General features: G+C 34.6%; 1 protein-coding gene across 4 annotated transcripts in view; it reads left to right on the plus strand.

Annotated features, from left to right (window-relative positions):
* Positions 1-23,470, plus strand: part of FYB1 (FYN binding protein 1) — a 156,602-nt gene that overhangs the window by 130,559 nt on the left and 2,573 nt on the right. For 3 of the 4 annotated variants that reach the window (XM_070519737.1, XM_014831213.3, XM_044779387.2), the window contains exons 9-17: positions 435-576; positions 4,054-4,076; positions 5,164-5,230; positions 6,032-6,169; positions 7,862-7,887; positions 9,759-9,825; positions 12,506-12,596; positions 13,287-13,449; positions 21,088-21,121. In XM_070519737.1, the coding sequence (XP_070375838.1) occupies positions 435-576; positions 4,054-4,076; positions 5,164-5,230; positions 6,032-6,169; positions 7,862-7,887; positions 9,759-9,825; positions 12,506-12,596; positions 13,287-13,449; positions 21,088-21,121 (751 nt within the window). The remainder of the gene's footprint in view (positions 1-434; positions 577-4,053; positions 4,077-5,163; positions 5,231-6,031; positions 6,170-7,861; positions 7,888-9,758; positions 9,826-12,505; positions 12,597-13,286; positions 13,450-21,087; positions 21,122-23,470) is intronic. The other variant, XM_014831214.3, reaches the window with a different exon arrangement.

The following is a 23,470-nucleotide window of genomic DNA, read 5'->3' on the forward strand; positions in this document are numbered from 1 at the left end:
CAGAATATTCATAAGCATTAAGTTAGGAGTATTCTACAAGATAGACAAAGAGAAGAAGATTTAAAATAACAGGTACAGCTCCCTCTTCGCCTCATCTGTGTTATCGTTTTAGTGGGAGCAATGTAAATATTTCTATTATTCCAGGGAAGAACAAAAGGCGTTAAGTTCTTCATTGATGTTAAAAGGAAAAAATGATTCCTGTGAACGACTTTGGAATCTTTAAAATAGACTCTAGGCTTACCCGAGACCACAACAGCATAAGACTTTGACAAAGTACAATAAAACGTGTCTGCATGGGAAGTCTATAAATCAGAATTGCAAGCAAAGAAATGAAGGGAGAGTTTAAAGAGCAAATGTGCAATTGACATTTTATTCACAACTTTAAAATATTTAAACTACAGTTACCTGAACATAGATCATTTCTCTTTTGGTAGATGGCTATATTAAGACAACTGCTGTAGAGATTGACTATGATTCCTTGAAACGGAAAAAAACCTCTCTTGGTGCTCTTTCAAGACCTCTTGAAGAGGACCAAGAAGTATATGACGACGTTGCAGAGCAGGATGACATCAGCAGGTACGTCCAAACATAAAATGCAAAACAGATCACGCTGTCTCCTTGTCAGAGATTCTGTATTTTAAGATCCTAGAATTTTACCTTCCAGATTTCCTAGTGCTGTCTATCACTAAACTAAATTGCCAATATGAGTGAAAGGTCATTTGAAACTCCATAGTCTTTTATTTTGCTCTTTAGTTATATACGTCAAATACTACTTGACATATAACGGGCCATTTGCCAAATCTTGTCAAATGTGTTGTCATCCCAAAACTCTGTTTTATGATATTCATTCTGATTTGATCTTAGGGATATGCCTAAAGTAAATATGATTTTGTAAAATAGGAAGCATGAAATATAAAATTTAGCTCTAAAAAATATATAAATATTTTGCTCTGAAATCTCTAAGTCCAAATATATCTAAGTCCAAATATATGAAACTATAACAGAGAAAAAGAATACTTTTTACTACAATTCTACTTGGTTCTTTAAAAGTAAAAAAGTGAAAGCTCAATTCTCTATAATCCCTGGGAATCAACCAAGGGTCCAACTCTCCATGGCTCGTGCATTCCACTAGATTAGAGTAGCCTCCCTGAAAGAATTATGGGAAGACCTTACTGGGGCAGAGGAACAGAACAAGACGTCCTTGCTGGAGGAGCCAGGAGAAGAGAGTGGTCATCTTCTCCATGTACATCTTCTTGCCTTCTTTCCCTCTTCTGTCTTCAGCTTCCTTTCTCCATGCCTCCTTTTCTGTCTCTCTTTCCTAGCTCTCATCTTCCTTGTCCTTTCTTCTTCTTGCTTTTCCATTCCCTTTCTCCTTTCATTTCTTCTTTTCTCCAATATCTCCCTTTCCTGATAAACTCATAATCCCTTCAAGTTGAAGGAAAGGGAGGAGGAAGATCTCCAACCCAGTTAAGAATCCTTGTTTTTCTATGCCCACTTTATGGAACTGGGAAACCTCCACTATAATCCCAAAACACAAGATTTGTGTTAGATCCTCACTTGGGTAAAAATGTGTCTGCATTCTTGATAACTCAAATTACAAAGAAAAAAATGTTTTAATTATCAGCCATTTAAAAAATGTAAAATTATCAAAATAGCAATTTACTTTGAAAGACATATGAAGAGTTAAGTTTCCTCTTGCGGTCTTTTACCTCGTGTCGTCAATAAAACTTGTGTTGCTTTCTTGGCAGTTTTGTCTTTCTAAAATGAATTATAGCCTACAATGCCTTCTTACCAAGTTATGGCCATAAATTATGCAACATATGTCAAAACATGCAATGTATGCGCTGGAGTTTACGGATCATAAATTGGCTTTAATAATCAGAAACACATTGACTTAGTGTGGAGTCACTAAATGTCATTTTTGAGGTCAGTTGAAGCTCTAAATGGCCATATTCTGAGATTTACAGAATTTTCTGGACATGAGAATGTCATTCCACATATATTATCAACGTATATACTTTATGTTTATCTTTTATTTATTTCTTAAAAAGCGCATTTCTCTTATTTTGGTGTTAAAGAAAGCAGTTATATTAAAAAATACATATTTACACTGATGGACATACTCAAGAAAAAATAATAAATCCACAAAAAAGGGATGATGTTCTTAAAATGAAACATTATTTAACTATAGTAAGTGTCTATTTCCCAAAACTAATACTACTACCTTTTCCATTTTATCAAGTCCATATACACCACAACTCTAAAAGACATGCTCTGGTTAGTAAATATGTGGCAGAAAAAGAATCTTCTATTTAATAAAATGGGGTTGGAGGAGATGTATGGTTTTAATGCTCCATATCTTAACCAAGTACCGTGCCACAATATTTACCAGCATCTATTTCTCCCTTATGCATATTTAATAAGAAAATGAAAGAAGAGACACAATTTCTACACACGTTTTGTTTTTGAAACTACAGCTGCTGCTGGCGGAGGTCTCCTAACAGAACATGCTTTGTCTGTAGAAGACAAGGAAAGATGCTGACTATAGCCGGCAGCTTGCCCTGGCAAGAATAAGAGAAGGCACCATCCTCTTCTTCTCCCTCCCCCAGATGCCTCCTGGTTCCTCGCTCTCTTTACCTGCTCTTTGCAGATTCCTCCAGCATAAGGAGAGCTGACTGTGCACTTCAAACCCTGGGAGCGGACAGGCGGCTTAAAAGCACAGGTCCTGACAGCTGTCCTCCTTTTCTGCTCAAGTAAAGCAATTTCTGTAATAAATATGAAAGTTGAAGGAAAGAAAATTGCAAATGCAAATACCACTCCTCCATCACATACCAAACTTTCTTCCACATGTTTCCCAACCTTTTTCCTTCCGTTTATCCATTCCTCTTTCTCTTCCCTTCTCCCCTTTTCTCATACTCTGCTCTTCTTGCAACTACTTCATTTGTTAAATGTTTTGTGTTCTAAACAGACCATTTTAGAAAGTTGAAGAATTGTTCTAGGAATGAAATAATGTGTGGCAGCTTGGGTCCTGATTATTATAACCCTGTTCTTTGGGAATTAGGCTTGAGAATCTCCAAGATGAAATATATTTGCCAGGAGTGGCAGCCAACCAAAATGGCAATTTGTCAGCTAATTCTAACTGCTTGCTTCATGCTCAAAGGGAAGTGTCAGAGAAAATAAATGTGAAAATAGTATGTAAGCAAGCGGAGAATATACTTAAACTTCATCAAAAATCAATTCCGTATTTATATACGGAGACATTTCTAGCATATTTTTCTACAAAGTTCCATTAGCAAGAGTATGTTTTTATTTCTAAATTAACCATAGATCTGCATCAGACTAACCTTTTATTCTGACTTTAAGGTTGAGGAATCAGATATGAGCATATAATTGTACTGTGTGGTTGTAATATCAGACTGATATCTGCTCCTGGCAGATTACCAAAAGGCAAAAATAGTGATACAGAGAATGCAGCGAAGTGTAGCCAAAACAACGTTATACAGAAGGCGGGACTCTGTGGTTCTTATCTCAGCTCTTCAGCTAACTAAAAGTGGGATTGGCCAAGTCACTTCCAAAAGTCACTTCTCTCTTCAAAAAAAATTTAATGCTATTGGACTAAGAGTAAAATGCTGTGATTATAAGATATTGAAAGAGAATTGAATTTAATGCAACAACATTTCTATATGACTCAGAATAATACTCTTTTTTGTTTTTTAATGTCTGTCTATGAAATGACATAATAATGTATAATCTGAAAACTGCCTCATGGGAAAATGTTAGAAGAAAATAGTATCATTGTTTTGAATACCTTTCATAGTACTGAAATTCCCTTTATTCTTATTAGGTTTGTTTTGTTTTGTCCTATTTTTTGCCTTGTTACTACTCATCTATTATGATAAAGAACAATTTTTCTTCCTCTTCACATATAGCGTCCTGATAACTTTTGACTGGAATATTATTTCTCCTTGATATGACTGCTTAATATATATACTTCTCTTCCTGATAGCTAAACAATTCATACATTAATTTAATTTGTCTGGTTTTTTTTTCTAGCCACAGTCACAGTGGAAGTGGAGGTAAGCCACACATTTTTATCAGCAGTTTCTCCAAGTCTTCCTATTTTTGTGTATATTAGTGACAAAGTGCTTTCATTTGCAAATAATGAGGAAGATCTTAATATGGTAGAAAGAACTTTGAACTGGGAACCAATGACCTGGATGAATTCCAGTCCAGGGCCACAAGTGACCCTGAGCAAGTCACTTCTTTCTTCCAAGTTTGTTCTGGGTCATGGGGTGGCTCCATTTCCAGCGTGCCCAGGGCAGTCTTGAATTACGCCAATTGTCTGAGCACAGTTGTTAACAGCATCCCGCTTCACTTTCAGAAGTATGCTTGTTTGGATGATAACTTATATGGTCACCTTACCTGTAACTTCTAAGGACCTCTCATTTCCTCATCAACAAAACAAAGGAAAATTCTCATCCTGGAAGTCAAATTTCAAGTTCCCTGTACATATTCTTGCATAGAGAAGATGTTCAATAAACAGTTGTTAAATAAATATTTATCAAATAGCAAGATTCCTGAGGAGTGTAAGATAACAAATAAATCTAGAAAGGGTTTAACTTTTAAAATATCACTTCGATGGAATTAAATAAAAGAAATGAAAGGTGGCTTTCATTTCATTTTTTTTTTTCAGTTACCATCAATGTTTACAAATTCACCTTTCATTCCATTTGCTTTTCTTCACTTATATATTGATCAGTATCTTTTTCTGAATGTCTGCTCACTATTGATTAATTTTTTCTTGACATCTCCTCTCTTCTTTTTTTCCACAATAAATATTTAACTCTACTCTCTATTCAGTTTCACTTTTTCTCATATTTATTCTCCACCATTCTGTTCATCTCCAGCACACAGTACCTTTTATCATATCTCATATCTTTATTATATTTCACATCTAAGAATTCCTTATAGAATAATCAACAATTAATTTACCTACTGTCTATGCGAGAGTGGAAAAATTAAGTTATTTTTTATTTCAATAGTTCATAGGAAAGAGAGGTGCTTTCTGCATTTAATTAAGGCAGATTTATTATCTAATTTTGAGTGACTTTTATGTGACAAAATAAAATTAACAGAAGACTTTTCCCCCCAATCCAAATGAAGGGATGTTTCCACCTCCACCAGATGATGATATTTATGATGGCATCGAAGAGGAAGATGCTGATGATGGGTAAGAATAATCAGTGAATTGCTTTTTTTGCACATTATTGTATATACTGAAATTTGGTTTTGATTTCTAGTTACAATAAAAAGCAGAAAATAGTGTTCCTTATTACATTACCAAAAATGATTTGAATGTTTGATTAACAACAGTAGTAACTCAGAAAGTGTAATTGCACCACACTTCCAATGAAGTGGTATGTGGTTTAGAAGAACCTTGAGAGGAACTATGTCAAAAGAGGTAAAATAGAAAAAAGGGATAAACAATTATAGGTGTTATAGATAATTTTTTTCAAACTTTTCCCAATCAATTATTTGTCAATCAGTAATTTACTTTTACAACCATCACTGGAGACTTTATCAGTTGCTTGGCTCTCCTTTGTATAATAATCATAGTTATAGGCTACCCAAATAAAGTGAGACCATATGCTATCTGTGGCAGAATCAGCATTAAATAATTATTTAGTCGTTTAAACTTTTTAAATGGCATACTTTAAAATTTAAGACCTTTTAATTACTTCATTTTGATCATAAAATAAAGCTAAATTGATGTTTAAAACTTAATCCTGACTTAGCTTGCTATTTTAAGAACAAAGAGAAATCTCGCTAAATAGAAAAAAATACTTTACCTAGTAGAAGCAGTGTTCAAAGACCAAGACCTATAAGCTTAATAGCATAATCTTGCTGAATACAATGAGTAACTTACAGCCTGAGTGATCAACACAGCATAATTATAAAACTATGAATGTCCACCAATGTCTTCACGTTCCACTGATTATTCCATTCTGATCAATGCCTGCATGCTCCTAAGCTCCACGCTACAGGTTGAAGAGAAGAATAACTCGTGGTCCTGGGGGATTTTGAAGATGTTAAAGGGAAAAGATGACAAAAAGAAAAGTATACGAGAGAAACCTCAAGTCTCTGAGTCAGACAATAATGAAGGTTCATCGTAAGAGTCGACCAACCAAATCCAGCGCACAATAACTACATTAATATTAATTTAATCAAATGCTACTAATATTTTATAACCAATAACCAAATTCTGGTAGGCCTAAACCATTGTAATACTATTTTCCATTAGTCATCATAGCCTCATTTACATGTCATCCTTAACTCATGCATTTATGTAAGAGGAACACAAAATACTCAAAAATTATCACATAGTTCAAAGATATATTTTTCTTTCCCTACAAACTGCACAAATACACACACACACATATAGACAAGCACGCATACACACCCTCACACACTCAGATACACCCACATGCTCCACTTAGTAGGACTTTTTTTAACCGTAGCATCACATCTAAAGCTCACAATTGCAACACCACATTTTATGATACAATATTTTATACTGACAACTCTTCAAAATATACATTCTCTTTTAAAACTTAATTTGCTAGAAATAAAGGACACAATTTGGAATTTCTTTTCTCTAAACACAGTATTTAAAGTCTTTGTTAACTCTGTTCCACAATAGTGATATACTAATTCTATTTAAATTATATATTTATCCTATGCTAAAATTATTCTAAACATCTTCAGTTTGTCTGAATAAAAACTAAAGAATGACTTTTCTCTTTCCATCCAAAAATAACCCTTTAGTAAAAATTCCATACTTATGAATTTGAAGGCTCTTAATCATGTTTGCCAGTACAGGATATTCTTACTGTTTTATGTGTACCTAAGAAATTCACCATACTTAACTGAAGTCTTTATAAGATGTTAATTCCACATAGAATTCCTAATTTTAAAACTTTTCGTAAGATGCTAAAACAACAATAAATAAACAGGACACTTAAAATTAAAAGTAAACATAAAAAATCTTCTGCTGATGCAGCATTAGTCAAATATGGTCCTTACTTAGAAATAAAAGCAGAGATTATTTTTCTGCTCCAATTTCACACCTAATTCTGTTTTGGATCGTTTGAACTAATGACCTCTCGCACTTTTGTATAACTGTGCACCATTCTTCCAATTGTGTGTGTGTGTGTGTGTGTCTGTTTAAAGTTCAGGAAGTAATAAAAGGAAAGGTCTTTTTCTGTTGTAACTAAATGCCAACCAATTCTGATTTCAGATCACTTCTATTAATAAGCTTTCCATCTCTAGTTTCAGTGGATATTCCTCTCTTGTTCACCATTCTCCTGTTTTGAGATATATATTTACCTATAGGGGAAACATGGTCATCCAAAGATTCTGATGACCTTTGTTGATTTCGACGCTGCAGTTCTACTCTTTGAGTGGAAATAAACAATTCTGATCCTGAGCTATGCTACAACGACTCCAAAATATTGAGTCCATTTAATTTACTCTGGTATGATAATATGCCCAAACCTCCTAGAATAAATCTGAAAACATTGGTCCAAAGGCTTTGGGCAAAATAAACCACTGAATGCCTTGGATCTTGACTTTTTTGGCCAACATTGGAGTTCAAAAAAAGTCTTGCTGAATTCCAAATTGATGGACAGAAACTGGGACTTAGTGGAGAAATGGGGAGGATGAGAAAGGAATGATGGTCAGCAGATTAATTCACCTTTATAAGCCTCTGGGCTGTTAATTGTTCATACCTTTCCTAAATAAAGGAATCAATGTCAGGGTTTATATTAGTCTGATTATAATTGTGTTCTCATTTGCTTTTCAGTTTCCCTTCTCCTCCTAAACAATTGGGTAAGTAATAAAAACTAATCGTATATTTTATAGCTAGTTTCTTGCAGGTGGGGTAGTGGGAAAGCCTTGGATATAGTCATGATAGCTGGATGAAAGCCCTGACTGTAAATAATAAATCGTGTCACCTTGGGCAAGTAACTGCACCTTGGGTGGCCACGGTTTCTAACAGTAAAATAGCAGGAAGAGGAAAATAAAAAGGATCGATGGTTTTTAAACAGTTCTTCTAGGAGTCTTAGGGGTCACTACGGAGAAAAAGACAAGCAGGCAGTGTGGACACCAGCATCCTCCGTGTCCTCCTACCCTCATTCAGTCAGAGCTTGATATGTTGAACTTCCACACAAAGATTCCTAAAAACACACTATATTATGTGCCACCGAGGCTCTTCTAAATCTAAATTTCTTTGATTTGTTTTAAATGTTTAATTTATATTGTATTGGGAAAATTTCCCACTGCTAAATGAAATAGTTTCTTTTTTGGGAAGTTTGATCAGCTTATTTTTTTACCCCTGCTGAGACAGATCTGTAAAAGATTTTTCTTATATTTACTTTGAACAAAATAAAATGTTGTCTCACAAGAATATTCGGGGGCTTTCAAAAAGTTTATTTTAGTTATCGATACATTAGAAGAGACAACCAAACACAAAGATAATCTATTCTTCAAGACTGTTTATCTGACTTTGTTTTTTGTCATCAATTTGAAAATACATAAGGCACTAACTCAAACTGATCAATAACTCATGTGCTTACATCTTAATCCATAATTTTAAAAAGTATTCAAAAAACAGAGCTCCACAGAGAGTAGGTATAAAATGGAATAAATGTGATCAATTAGGTAAAAAAATGTTTTTTGTTTTAATTTTCCTTTGTTCTCAAGTGTGTTTTAAGGGCATGCACGTGAAATAGTAATTTTTCCCCTTCTGGAAACGAATTATGTGTTATATTTTTATGGATTTATTATGGATTCCTCAAATAGCTGAGCAACTTTTATCCTGTGCAATTAATTAACCTGAAAGGGGGGAGAATACACACACACACACACACACACATATGTATATATTTATACATATACACAGTATTTGTATATACTGTATACCTATATATATAGAGAGAGAGGGGAGTTTTTAAAGGAAATCAAATCCTTGCCATTACCAGAGAGCATTTAAACTTTCTATGATAGTCATTCCTTAAAACATTTATACTCGCTACAAGTCATCTTTTCAGCTTACTTTACTGTGGATCGACTTAATAGGTACAGAAAAGAAGCATTCTTTCTGACTTTATTAACAAGGAGTCCAGAGGAAAAAAAATATCTACAGATTGGAAAAACCATTGAACCAGTTAAGGTCGTGGCAACTTTCTACCCATACTGATTCTCAATACCTGCTGTTATCAGAAGTGTCTCATTAATAGAAATATTCTTTTTATTTTAAGGTGGTGCCATTCCTAATATTACTATAAAGTAACAGTTAGATAGGTAGATAGATAAATAGGTAATAGAGAAGACATAATCATAGACATAAACATATAAATAAAATGATATACATTATCAGAGCACTCCAAATCCCATAAGAACCTTAATTTCAATCTCCAGTGCCTACTGTCAATGGCCAACACCAATGGAAAAAACCCTGATAATAATAGTTACAGTCATAGTCACTGGTTTTTTGGAGGGAAATTTAACACATGTATCCAGGGACATAAGAACCTCTCCCCTTTAAGGACTGATAATGCTTCCAAGAGAAATGTACCCAGGCACCAGGAAAACTTCTTTTGTTGTCCTTTAGCAATCTTTTTATTGAAAACATCATTGAATACTCACATCAAAATTTAAACTGACGGTGTTTCCGCATTTGATATTTTGTCTTTTGTTAGACATGGGAGATGAAGTCTATGATGACGTGGATGCCTCCGATTTCCCTGCTCCACCAGCAGAGTTGAGGTAATTAAAACGTTTTCATTACAATGAAGTAATGAAAATGAGGTTGTTCAAGAAAATTTAACTGGAATAAAACTCCGATGGGGTGTGTGTCTACTGAGGGCGATTGTGTTCCTGTCATCCTCTCCCTGGTCCCAGCTCTTATGTCTCTGCTAGGTTAGTGAGGGGGTAGCTCTGATCCTGCTCCCCACCCTCCTCTCTCTCCCTTCCCTTCCTCCTCTCCCAGCGGTTCTGCTTCTTGTCCTGACTATCCTCTGGCCTGACGTCTGCGTTCATTTCTTCACTCACTGGGAAAGCATTTGACAGCCTGATCACAACTGATCTCACTGAGTCATCTCCTCCCTTTATTTTTACTCTTTTCCCAAAACCTTTTTTGTCTTGAATACACTTCTTAGTTTATATCTCAACCCTCACCCACCTCGTTCAAGCCTCCTGTGTCCTCCACAAGATTGTTTCCTTTTGTGAAAAAAAGATTTGCGTTTTAAAAGGACTTTTGGTTACGTCTCTTTTTTCACAAAAGCATCAGAGATTCTCAAAGATTCCATTCACATTTCAAAAAAAAGGTCAACAGTGAATATGGACATTCTTCAACTCACGTAAGGTTTCAATTTAATTTTAGGCAAAAATTGTATGAAAATCTCTTAAGCTCAGCTCATAAAAAAGCAATACCTTTAGAAAATTCTTAGGGAAACTCTTAGGATGCCTTTGTATACTGCAATAAAAATGTGAGATGATCTGATACATACTGTGTATGAAAGCAAGGCCACCTCTGTGGCTTTTTCAAGAAAAAAGAAAGGTGAATAAAAAGATCTTGGACTTGATTACTTAAAGGATGAAAGTAACATAAACGGAATACAATAAATGCTGTCTTCTGAGCTGTACTGGTAAAAAGGCATGCGTGAACCCTAAGTATTTATTTTTTTACCAAGATTGTTAGACTAATTTTACCAGATCAAAGAAACTGAAGGAAAAATAGCTGTCATTTATATATGAAGATCAAGTTCTACAGGCAAAATAAACAAGAAAAATGAAAGGAGAATCATTTTCCTTTTCTAGTTCTCCAGGAAAGGAAAATCTAATCTTCTCCAGTAATATGTTGTTTTAATATTCCTCACCATCAGAAAGTTGCTTCTATCCATGACAGTTTTTAATGCAATTTTCTGTTTCATATTGCTGTAGACATGCCACCACGTTCCACAGACTAGCTCTCTAGGAACCCATAGTCACACATTGGCCCTTTTCTTCAAGCAAAATAAACCCCAGCTGATTAAACTTTATGTGATATGTAGTGGTTTTTTTCTTGTTGCTCATTTTCAGAGTTTGAGACAATTTTATGTTCTCTAACATAGTATTCCATTTTTAAACAAATTTTAATAAATTATTTTCAAAGAGAACTTGTGGGGTATTTTTAACATTCATGTATAGTCTTGTAGCTCCAGAGTGCTAATCTGGGACAGCAATTCTACTGCTGCCCAGAGTGCCGTGAGACAGGAGATGCTGAGGGAGGACGCAGAATAAAGGAGGATATTGTGCTAATGTATTTCACTGTGAGTGCATTCAACTCTAAGACTCAAAAATTAAGAGTCAAACATTTTAAATAAATCAGTTATAGACAAAACTTGATCTTAGGTAATCTAAAGAAAAATTAATATCAGTGGTTAAAATTTTCATTATTCACAAATACTCTGATGTCTTAAATTCCCTTCTGCAGAGATTCACATCCTTTCCCTAACATCCATACTTAACCTTATTGAATGGTTCTCAACCTTAGTTGCAAATTAGTACCCCCTGGGGAGCTTTTAAAATATGTATGTCAGTACCTGGATCCAACTCAGTCTAACTAATTAGAATTTAAAATTAATTTAATTTAATTAGAATTTCTAGGAATTGGGCAAGGACAGTGGCATTTTTTTAAAGCTTTCCAGGTGATCCTATATGCAGCCACGCTGGAGAATCACTATCTTAGGCTTATTCACCTTTCTTATGATAATTGACTTTAGTCCAGTTGGTTTGTAGATACCAACTATATATATACACATATATACATACATATTTCTAGACCCTAGAGTTTTTTAAAAACTGTTATATCCATAACTGATCAAAGAATTTAGAATATGTTTGCCCACTCTCTCTTTCTCTCACACACACACACGAAAGGGACAACTGACAAAATGATTAAGAAGCTCCTTTTTATAATATCTAAAATCTTAACTCTTATGTAAGATTTTTTATTAATCAACATTTCCTGCCTCCTACCTTGGCTCCATTTTAAGTAGATATGATAAAACTAACATATACATAAACTTGATAAACCATTGGCATTGGCCAAGCCATTGAATTATCTAAGAAGGACTGAAACATATAGAGGTTCCAGAAGAGGTTGAATCGTATGAAACCACTGAGATGTAACTATGCTGGAGGTATAACCAAGTGATTTTCTGTGATTCAACAAAATAGATGATTTCTTACCTCCATTTTAATTCATAATCTGTAGTCTCTTGACGGATCCTTTCTGCATTATGAAATGTCATTTCTTACAGTGAATGTAGTGGATTTCTAAGGAAAAAATTAATTGAAAACAAAATTTAACAAAAATTTAATGTTATGACTTAAGTCTTTATTATATACTATTCTTCTTATCTTTTTGAAACGAAATGTGATTTTATGTGTTCTGTCATCCTAGCCAAGGAGTCAAAGCCAAGACAGAAGAAAAAGACCCTAAGAAGCTAAAAAAGCAGGAAAAAGAAGAAAAAGACTTCAGGAAAAAATTTAAAGTACATCTTATTTAAATATCATACAAAGTTCAAGTCACTAGTGAGAAACAAGATGATTTTTTAAGTACCAAAATGAACATTTTAAAAGTGTAATTATCAACATCACAGTTGTCCATCGTAATTCCTTTATTTTCTGCAAAATTTACTTTAGATTTAAATTTATTTCTATAATAAATTAACCAGACCGTCATACATGCACAATATATATACCAAGATAGTCATCAAAATTTAGCTGTCCTTTGAACCTTGGTAAGATGGTAATCCAAAAATAGTTAGGATGGACAAAAAAAGATGTGGCATATATATAATGAAATGCTGTTCAGCCATGAGAAAGAAGGAAATCCTGCCATTTGTGACCACAAAAAAGAAATGGTAATTATGTGAGGTGAGAGAGGTGGCAGCTAAAGCTAAGGTGGTAATCATTTTGCAATTTATAAGTGTATCAAATCAACACGTGCCCACCTTAAACTTTAAAAAATTCTTTTTACTTTTTAAAAATAATTACTATGTTAGATTCTTGAGGTTATAAGTGACTTTACCACCAAAAATTTTCTTCAATGCTCTTACATTATCTTTTGAAAATAAGAAACTATTTATTTGTCAAAGACTTTCTTAATAAACCTGTCATCAATGAATACTTTTATGATACCCATCAACTGATAATATAAAAGTATTTCTTTATTTTTCCAGTATGATGGTGAAATTCGAGTCCTATATTCAACCAAAGTTGCAGCTTCCTTGTCTTCTAAAAAGTGGGGGACCAGAGAGCTACAGGTCAAGCCTGGTGAAGCTCTTGAGGTTATACAAAACACAGACGATACAAAAGTTCTCTGCAGGAACGAAGAAGGAAAATGTAAGTCGCTGCTTACTCTTCATAGATACGGCACTCCAGAATTTAACGACCAGACAAGTTTTAGTAATCACCCCTGTTTTTCTTAACTCTTTTTGCCCTATGTTTTGTGAATTGTGGAAAACATTAAGAAACTGAAGATCTTACTATGCTGAGATCAATGTATTTTATTTTAATCTTTTTTCATTTCCCGTTTGCTATATTTGGCACTATGGTGCCAAGGTAATGCCAGATTAGTGCTTCTCAAAATGCAGTCCCACAGACCACCAGCATCAGAGAACCCTTGTATGTGTATTGAAATTGCAGTTGCCTGGACTCATCCTTGACTGGCTGAGTCATGAACTCTGAGGGTCAGATGGAATCTGTGATCATAACTTCTTCGATAGCTTGTTCTTGTGTACCCTAAAGTGAGAACCACTGTGCTAAAGTGGTGAGTGGCTCTTGCTCTGGCCTAGTTTTGGAATCATATAGCATATGTCACACCTAGAATTTCCAATTTCCCTACCTTGCAAATTCACTTGTTTTCGTTTCCTTTTTGGAAACGCTAATACGACATACTATTCCAAATAAATACAAGAGAGTCCTGTCCTCTTTGACTTTATCAGCTATTAAAGCTGACAGATGGAAATGTTTTTGTCAAATTTTAAAAGGAAGCTTATTTCATTTATAGTCCAGGGCAGAGTAGTTCAAAATTATGTTGTCCTATATTTAAAATTGGATAGCCAGCATGGCTGCTCCCATCTCAGCTCGGTTGGTCTGTATGGAAAACATGAACTCTGAGTTGAATTTTAATGACAGGAAGGTGACTCAGGGACAGGAACTGAAATGGAGTTTTAAGAATAAAACACAGTGACTCAAGGGTGGGGAAAATGGATCTAAAGTTACAATGGAAGAGGTGTGGCTGGTTTTTAAAGGGAGAAAATGGAATGTGGTACAAAGGATAAAACACAGGAGTAGTGTAGCATTAAGACTCGATGCTCACTGGAGATAATGTGGAGATGGTCCTTCAGGACACAAAGAAAACCCCCATTCAGACTACCATTTGTGAGGATGTATCCCAAGGAATAGCCTTAAATGCAGAAAAACTATATGCATTGAAAGGTCATCATAAATCTAGAAAATGTGCAAAAAATGTAAAAATGATTAAATAAGTTATGATGAATATACCAAATTGAATATTTCATGTGATGATTATGACAATAATGCAAGGAAATTCTCATGACACAGTAGTAAGAGAAAATAAGAAGCCTGCTTAATGTAGGGTGGTACTTACAGTCATGCTAAAAAATTACGTAAATAAAAGAAACTAAACTAAAATATTATTAGTGGCTGATTAGGGTGGTAGGTCTAAATGATATCTTTTCTTTCTCTACTTTCCAAATTACTTCACATTTTTCGCAACAGAGAATTGTCCTAGTACTTGTCATGTGGACCTTTCTCTAGTGCACAAGTTTCAGACACATCTTGCCACACTGTCCTGAGACTCCTGTCTTTAGCAACAAATCCCATCTAGAGCGATGTTCCTCAACTTCAAAGTACATACACATCACATCATGATCTCGTTAAAACCGCAGATTCTAATTCAGTAGGTCTGAGGTGATGTGTGACTTTCTGCATTTTACCAAGCTCCCAGGTCATTGATGCTGCTGGTCTGTGGAACATACTCTGAGTAACAGGATGAAAATGACCTCATCAACAAACATGTATAGATATAGATGAGCAGGAATAGATACAATACCAGAAACAGATATTCAGACAAGAGTCATATCTTCCTAAGAACCAGTGGACCTTAAGAATGAGGAAAAGCAGCAGTCATTCAGGGATAATTTTGTAATCTGCTATCATTTCCTTTTTGGATATCAATAATTCTAAATACCGTTATGAATACTGGAGGGCTCTTGTCCTCTTAGAATTTATCATCTGTTACAAATGGGAGATGGAAAACACTACATTAAATCCTGGTAGATAACAATAAGGCTTCCATGTAACTTTTATCATTTTTTTGCCTGCTGCACTACCAAGGTACTTTATGATTCCCAAGCTCATGGGTAACTAATCCAATTCTTAGTTGGTTTGGGGGTCCATCTTGAATGGGATGGAGACCAGATGATGATATTGGTAGCACTTGTGTACCCGATGTTTTTTATTTAAACACTTTCTTTGGGATGGACTTTGTCTTAGTTTGGCTTCCCCATTTGGGAGGTGATTCTGGAAAACATCCATAGGCAAGTGTTGAAGTAGACAGGGAAGGGAAGGCAGCCAAAAAAGTCTTGTTATCAAAAAAGTTACCACTTGGATAATGAAGTTTAATCCAGTTGGAAACTCGGAGTGGCAGTGTTGTCCCATCCAGGTTGTAAACAACTTAGGGTATTTATACATCAACTGCTGTCCATCAGGAATTGAAGCCTACACCTGGGCAGGTGGTGAGTCATTCAGGATACTGAGTAAGTTGACAAAGAGAGTTCTGGAAACCAGAGACAAAGCTATTAGCAAAAAAATGTGAAAAATACAAGTGCTCTCAGTTGGAAGTTGAACCAAAAGGCACTGAAGTAGTAGGGTAAATGTGTCTGCGGGGGCCACCAAGAGCATCTGCTATTGCCTTTCAAGTTAAGCATTATTCCAAGATTTAATTATCATAGCTGCTTAGTTTCACTTTTATTTTTCCAAACCTCCTGCTTTTCTTAATTTTTCTAAACCTCCTGCTTATTCCTTCCTTGAACTTTATCCTTGACATTCTTAGTTTTCTTAATTTCTGATCCATTCATCACATACCTCTATAGAATTTGAGATGATTATTGTATAGATTTAACTCTCCCTCACCTAGATTATTACAATAGCCTTTCAAATGCTATGTCTACCCTACCCTTACTCTCAGCCAATCCAGTCACCACACTGTTACTCAAATATTACTTTTAAAAACACAAAGTCTTTAGGCTAATACGTAAAACTCTTTGATCTAGCCTCACCCTTATCAACTATTTCCCATCTGCAAATGACACTCCAGAAATACAAACTACTTGTCATTCCTTGAATAAATTATACTATTTCATCCTTCTATGCTATTTTATTCTACTTGGAGCACCCATAATTGTCCATTAAAAACAATCCAGTTGTCATCTAAAATTGGAAGCACACCCATCTCCACTCCCCAGCACCCCATCACAATGAATCTCTCCCCTGCTCCACCGTCCTCCCACTTCTGTTGCTGTAATTGTCCATAATTGTTTTATCTACTTAACTATTATCCTTATTAGACGCCCAGCTTGAGAGTAACTTCAGTGAAGTGTTCTCAACGTTGTATTGCCAATACCTTCTACAGTGCCCACCGCCTTGTTTGGGGCTTACTGAATTGAATGTAACAATTTGGAGATTGCGGTTGGATAAGCAGATGAAGGGCTGACATTTCGACACTCACAGGAAGAAGTCTGTTGATTAGTTTAACTGGTTAGAAGACAGAAGTTCCCCCCTTGGCCTCAGTAATGTGTTTCACTTGTTGGGTATCATTTAGGAGCCTCTAAATCTTTCAGTTCCTTATTTCTACGTCTTCTGATGAGCAGCAAAGGCATTTGCAATCCAACACCACAGTGACCCTAACATTTTCCTTACTCTCCATTCTTCTTTAATCCATCAAAGTAAAGGAAATAGCTTGCTTAAACTACGGTTGGTAATGATAGAAATTAGAGGCTAAAACATTAAAAATTATGCCTTCCTATTGTGGAGAGGAGTACCAGCCACTTTTACGGGCATTATCACGTTCGATCAAGTCTCACCCACTGACTCATAGAAGCACATATTGCATCAGCGTTGAGATCTTAAATATGTATTTCTGGCATGTTCCCAAATGTTTAGAATTTCTTGCTAATATTTGCAAATATTCCACAACTCAATGTCTCATAGCTGTGAGTTTTCCCACCTCCTGTCACTGGAGGAAAATTTTCTACAAAAAGTGTGGAATGAGACATGAACTGACTTATTCTCCAATTGCTCATTTCTTTGCTAAAGCAATTTTGTTTTCAATTTTAAAACAACACATGCTCATTGAAGAAAATTTTTTAATTCAGATATTTAAAAAAATCACTCGATTTGAAGCCCTAGAAATAAGGAGAGAGAGAGAGAAGAGTGGGAGAGAGAACATTTTTCTAAAACTAGGATAATAATTTATATTCAGTATTAGACATTGCATTTTGTTTTATCTTTCTGTTATATTATGAGCATTTTCCCTTGAAGGTGGACGCTGTTCCACTTGCCTGAATAAATCTGTGCCATATGATTTCAATTGTTTTTAAACTGCATGAGGACAAATTGAATAAGTTTAGCTTTATCTCTGGACTGGCTCACAACAAACGCAGTAATAAGGAAATACTAAAAGTTGTCATTTGAGAATTTGAAAATATTAGAACAAAGATATTTTCCATTTTTCCGAAGATACTTTCGTATTTCCTTGTTAATTTTATATTTACAACACCCTTCTGAAAGATGAGTCATTTGTCCTGGGACACATCTGCACTGGAGCAAGCAAACATTTTGGGAAGAAATTTAATTGGCACATATGAGGGGTGGGTGTTATTTTCTTAACTAGCTTTACCCTACCACATATTTCAAAACATTTGTTTCAAGCCACTGTGTTCTGCTCTATGAATGTGAGGTTTCTAAATAATAATTTCATCTTATGCATGAGGATCTCTGGTGTGCCAGCACCCATAATATTATAGGATGAATTAAACATGGCAGCCATTCTACATGGTACAGAACCATGATGAGTTTTTTCATTTATTTTGTTTGTTTGTATTCTTCCTTAATATTCCCTATGATGAATGTACATGGAACATGTGAGCAAAGAGAGCATTTTTCTTACTGCAAAAAGGTTTATTTCTAGGAACTATAATGGAAAGACTATATAAAAATTCATGGTAAGTCACTTGTTTTGACGTTGTCGTGAATCATGCTCTTAAAGAATGAAGTTTTAGCAGAGATTTTTAAAGGTACTAGACAGCAAAACTTATGCTGTATTAAAAGTTATTAACCATGTAAAAATGCTATCTAAGTGTGATTTTATAGCTAATGAGCCCCAAATTATCACATCATTTCAGGGAACTAAAATAGAGCAGCACAGTACCAGCCCACACTCCATCTCCTTGATGCATTTTTCTTAAATAACATTCACAACCATTGGGTGTTTATGTATCTCTCACACACAACAACAACAGCAACAATGGAGCGTTCAACAAAAGAGAGCATTCAAAAGAGCAACAAAAGAGCCTTCAAACAAGCTGTTCCTTAAGATTCTTGAGCAGGCAAGATATAGGCGGAAATGTAACAGGGGTTTGAGAATCTAAAAGAAGACAATTTTTATAATTAATATTGTGAAGTTAGGTAATTAGGCTATATATCATGACTTGTTAACCTTGGTCATATAAAGGACTGTTTTAGTGCTTGACTACAGATAGTGTTTTATCCAGGTCTGCACAATTTTAGCCTAATTGAGTTTTAAAAAGTAGATTACCTAAAAGCATAGGAAAATGAAAACCTTTAATTTCCAAAAATGGTGAATATGTTCTCTTTGTTTTGAACTTTATTTCTTTTAATCTTCTAAAGATTTTAATATATATATATATATATTTGGTGATAGAAAAATAGAAAAATTCCAGTCTCTGGCAATATTTTCTAATTTATTATACACTTCTCTAATTTTCTACCTTCTAATTTTTGTTAGGAGACTCCACAAAGCCCAAACACCTCACAGTGAGATTGATTTCACTGTGAAAGGCTACAGTTCATAAACGTCGTTATTTTTAAATTATTAACATAAAGATGAATGTATCATGGAAACACTATTGTGTTGTTTTATTGTCCAATTCTTTTTAAGAGAAAATTCAAAATGAAAACAGAACCACCAATTTTAACTAGGGAAAATACAGTTTGTGATTATTACTGTCTGTAAAGAACTGTTCACATTTTGTTTTAGCTAAGTCCAGGTAAGGAGAGATTGCAATTATTGGAACCTGGATACAAAATCCACAATGTATTCAAAAACCTTGTTATCTGCATGGATTTTGTCTCTTGAGAGTCACATAGAATTAAATTTGCTAGAGATGAGCTTATCCCCTTCAAAAAATTGTATTAAATTATGATATATGCCTTGATTTTTTAATGTCTGTTACCATAAAATGAATGAAAGAATTGTGATATCAGAGGTTACCCAAGGATCATAGATATTAATTCTAGATTTCTTCACAGTGATAATTTTTGCTACTTTTGCTTTAATTGAAATAAAAAAGAAGACATAACAAGTTCTAATTTCTCATAGTCTGAGTAAAATGTTACTTTGTTGCACACCTGTCATTTCGACACGTGCTTCATTACTTCCCCACCACACGAATTCAAGGATAGCTTTAATTCTTTCTTTTCCAAATACAATGCTTATGAACAATTTTCATTAAAAAGTTGTGAACTTCTTGATAAATTATTTTGGTGGAGTTTTTTTACCCTGGAATATTGCAAGGGAAAGTTCATTTTCTTACGTTTTAATCTACAATTTCAGTTACATGATCCTAATGTAAAAAAAAATTTTTTTCATGTTAAATCAACAGCAATATGACTTAAATATGTTTATTATCATTTGTATTAATCTTTGCTTATGAGCTTCCTGGTTTATAATTTTTTACACAGTTACTCTGATTTAGAACCAAAACTAGATCTAAAGTGGACCAAGACCAATAGATTGACTAATGAGAGAAATGATTGAGAGGCTGTATTGACAAGACAGTAAATGGTGCTAATCTCAAGCACACAACAGAATTTAGGTGCTAACACAAAACGAATAATTCCAAAGGTTAGTAATATTAATTTGATGTCAGCAGACATTTTCTCAAGAAAAATAGTCCATATTTTTTCTTTGGAATACTTTGCACAATTAGGGGAAACAGTAGGGGCTCAAAAAAAATTTTAGTTTTCTTGCATAAAATATGATCTATTTTCTACTTCACCAAGAATCACTATAATTCCTGGTATGTGTTCTAATAATGCTTTTGTTCCCTGAAAGATGAAGGCAAATGTTGATACTCTGTCAAATGGCAAAAGCAGTAGAGGAAGACCTGCACACTGAACATGCGAGTTACTTTGAGACCATTTAGGATGTGTGCTCGCAAGGAGCCCCTAGATGATTGGCATCTGAAAGCAGTTCTGACTCTGCTCAATACAATAAAATTTGAAAAGTCAAGCCTTAGATCTGGTGATAATTAAAATACCTACTTATGAACTACTTTTGCTATTGGAGAAAGTATGCTTATTCAATTCTTTCTAAAACTGGGTCGCATGAGGAACACCTTGAAGAAATAGATTAAAATTTGAAAGAAATTTGTGCTACAACTTGTAGTAGCTTAAAGAAGAAATTTTTTTTTTATTTAAGCAGGAAAAGAGGAATGAAGGAAAAAAGATGTTAGGGAGAGAGAGAAAGGAGAAGAAAGAGAGGAGGAAGAGTAGACACAAGTGAGAAAAATGGATCATGTTTGGAGAGAGATAAAATTATTCAATATTATATCATATCATAACATTATATCAATTTTATTTCATGTTCTTTAAATAGTAAAGATTTTTCAAGTCTGCTCTATTAATAAAAATGTTTTCCTTTTTCTTTCACAGATGGTTATGTCCTTCGGAGTCACTTGATAGACAAGTAAGCCCATTTTCTTCTACTACATTTGTAAAAGGAACTTTATGCTGTTTTTTAAGAAATATTTCTAATGTCAGTTAAATAATATAATCTACTGAATTATCTTAAATCAATTTTAAAACAGTATGTTATACAAATATCAATATAGTAGTGTCCATAATAAAGTTAAGGTTTTCGTAAAGTGTTACTCTTTTAAGAAGGCAAGAAGTCCTTTTCATTCATGATTCTATAGTTCACGGCTTTATATATTCATTGGAGACAGATATTGCAAACAGAGACAGACAAGTCAAAGTCACTAACGCTTTCATTACTACTTTGCATGTCACTTGCTGATTAATGCAGTCAGTTGAATTGAATTAATCAGGGACCAATTAGTGTCTACACAGTCGGTGCTAATATCACCTGTTAACAGTTTACAGTCCAACCCCTAATTGAGGAATTTTCTTTACTCACACCAGGCATAGTAGAGAATTAAGTTGCCTTTTTTGGAAGCATGCCAGAAAACAGATAGTAGTCAATGATTCTTCTCTTCTTATGAATAAGATGTTGTCACAGTGTGGTACTATTGTGCTGTAGAATTCCCCGAAACACTATAAGATTCTGTTCCAAAGAAACTGTGTAAGAATGAGCTCCATTTCAGGCTAGGTCATATACCAATACAAAGAGTCACAGAATTTGGCATAAGAAAAACATCAAGAAGGATTCACAAACTGGATCCATGAACAACCAGACACCAATCAGGAAGAGACAAATCAATGTTAAGTGCTCTGTCAGCAAACTAGTAGAGTCAAAAGAAAAATAACCATAATTTACTTTCCTCAGAGCATTAGTCATGCTGATAGACATGGAACTTTTCAATAGGTTTTATTCTATGAAAGATACAAATTTCAAGGAAAGAATATGAGGCAAATAATAGGACAACATCTTCATCAGTGATACTACAGGATGATTAAGAGAGAATTTAGAAAGTGTCCTAAGTAATTGTTGGTTCACCACCTATTGAAGTGAATACTTAATAAATGTTTATTGAATGAATGATAGGAAAATTTCTCCTGCTTGCATTTGAATCAGATTTCCGTTAGCCAAACCCTTCCTCAATAGAGAAAAGATCCAAACAGAAGACATAGGGAACTCACAGCATCTGCTGCAGTTGGCAGCAATCTGAAGGGCCTGCTGCTGCTTCCAGGATGAAAGCACAGAGCTGATACAGGAACCAAAAGTGGGTCTGGTCTAAGTGACAAAGTCACCTTACATTTCTGAACTTTGAAACTGTATCCTACGTTTCAAAGCTATGTTAATATTTATAATATTTTTTATTTTAATTACTTCTGTATCAGTCTCTCTTCCATTAGATTATAACTGCTTGAAATCAAAGCTTGTGTCTCATTCATATTTGTGTCTCCTGGTACATAGGAGGGACTCAGGGTGTGGGTAGAATAGAATATTTTGCTAAAGATTCAGAGCTAGGTAAAACCCAAGATGTGTAAAAGTAGCCAGAACTACTATTATGGATGTTGCCTATAAGCAGAAATATTTTTAGAATTCTCTATGTAAGAATCACCATACTGGGGCCAGCCCCAGGGCCGAGTGGTTAAGTTCTGGCACTCTGCTTTGGTGGCCCAGAGTTTCTGCTGGTTCAGATCCTGGGCGCGGATATGGCACCACTCAGAAGGCCACGCTGAGGCAGCATCCCACATAGCAGAGCCAGAAGGACCTACAACTAGAATATACAACTATGTACTAGGGGCTTTGGGGAGAAAAAGAGGGAAAAAAAAGAAGATTGGCAACAGATGTTAGCTCAGATGCCATCTTTAAAAAAAAAAGAATCACCATACTAACCATATCTTGGCTACTTATTTTGTAACTAATATTCATATATTTTGTAGTCAATATTTACAAATTATAATTAGAAACGTGAAAATGATGTACCCATTTCCTGTGCCAAATATTATTGTATTTCATTCAGCGTTTGAAGTTCAAGTGAAAGTATAAATCTGATATTAATGGATATAAAGAATCCATTACAGTTTTGAATTAGCACCCCCTGTAGAGTATCACGCCATGATTTTTTGAACACTTATTACCAAGCACAGCTGTGTGCTGGGCTCACAGTTGGGTCCAAAGATGAGTAAGGCATGGTCTGTGCTCTTGAGGTATGTTTCCATTTTTCTGTCTGTCTATGATATAGAATAAGTTTTGGGCTTTTTTTTTAGAACGACACAGAGGATTAGACTAAGTCAATGAAAGGAGATACAGATGAAGATGAAATTTTTTCCCACTTATAAATGCCCAATGTGTAACTTCTCACCCTTAAATGTCTTGTGTCATATAAAATCATATTATTAACTTTTT

This window comes from Equus asinus, chromosome 10, assembly GCF_041296235.1.
Source record: "Equus asinus isolate D_3611 breed Donkey chromosome 10, EquAss-T2T_v2, whole genome shotgun sequence".
Lineage (NCBI taxonomy): Eukaryota > Metazoa > Chordata > Mammalia > Perissodactyla > Equidae > Equus > Equus asinus.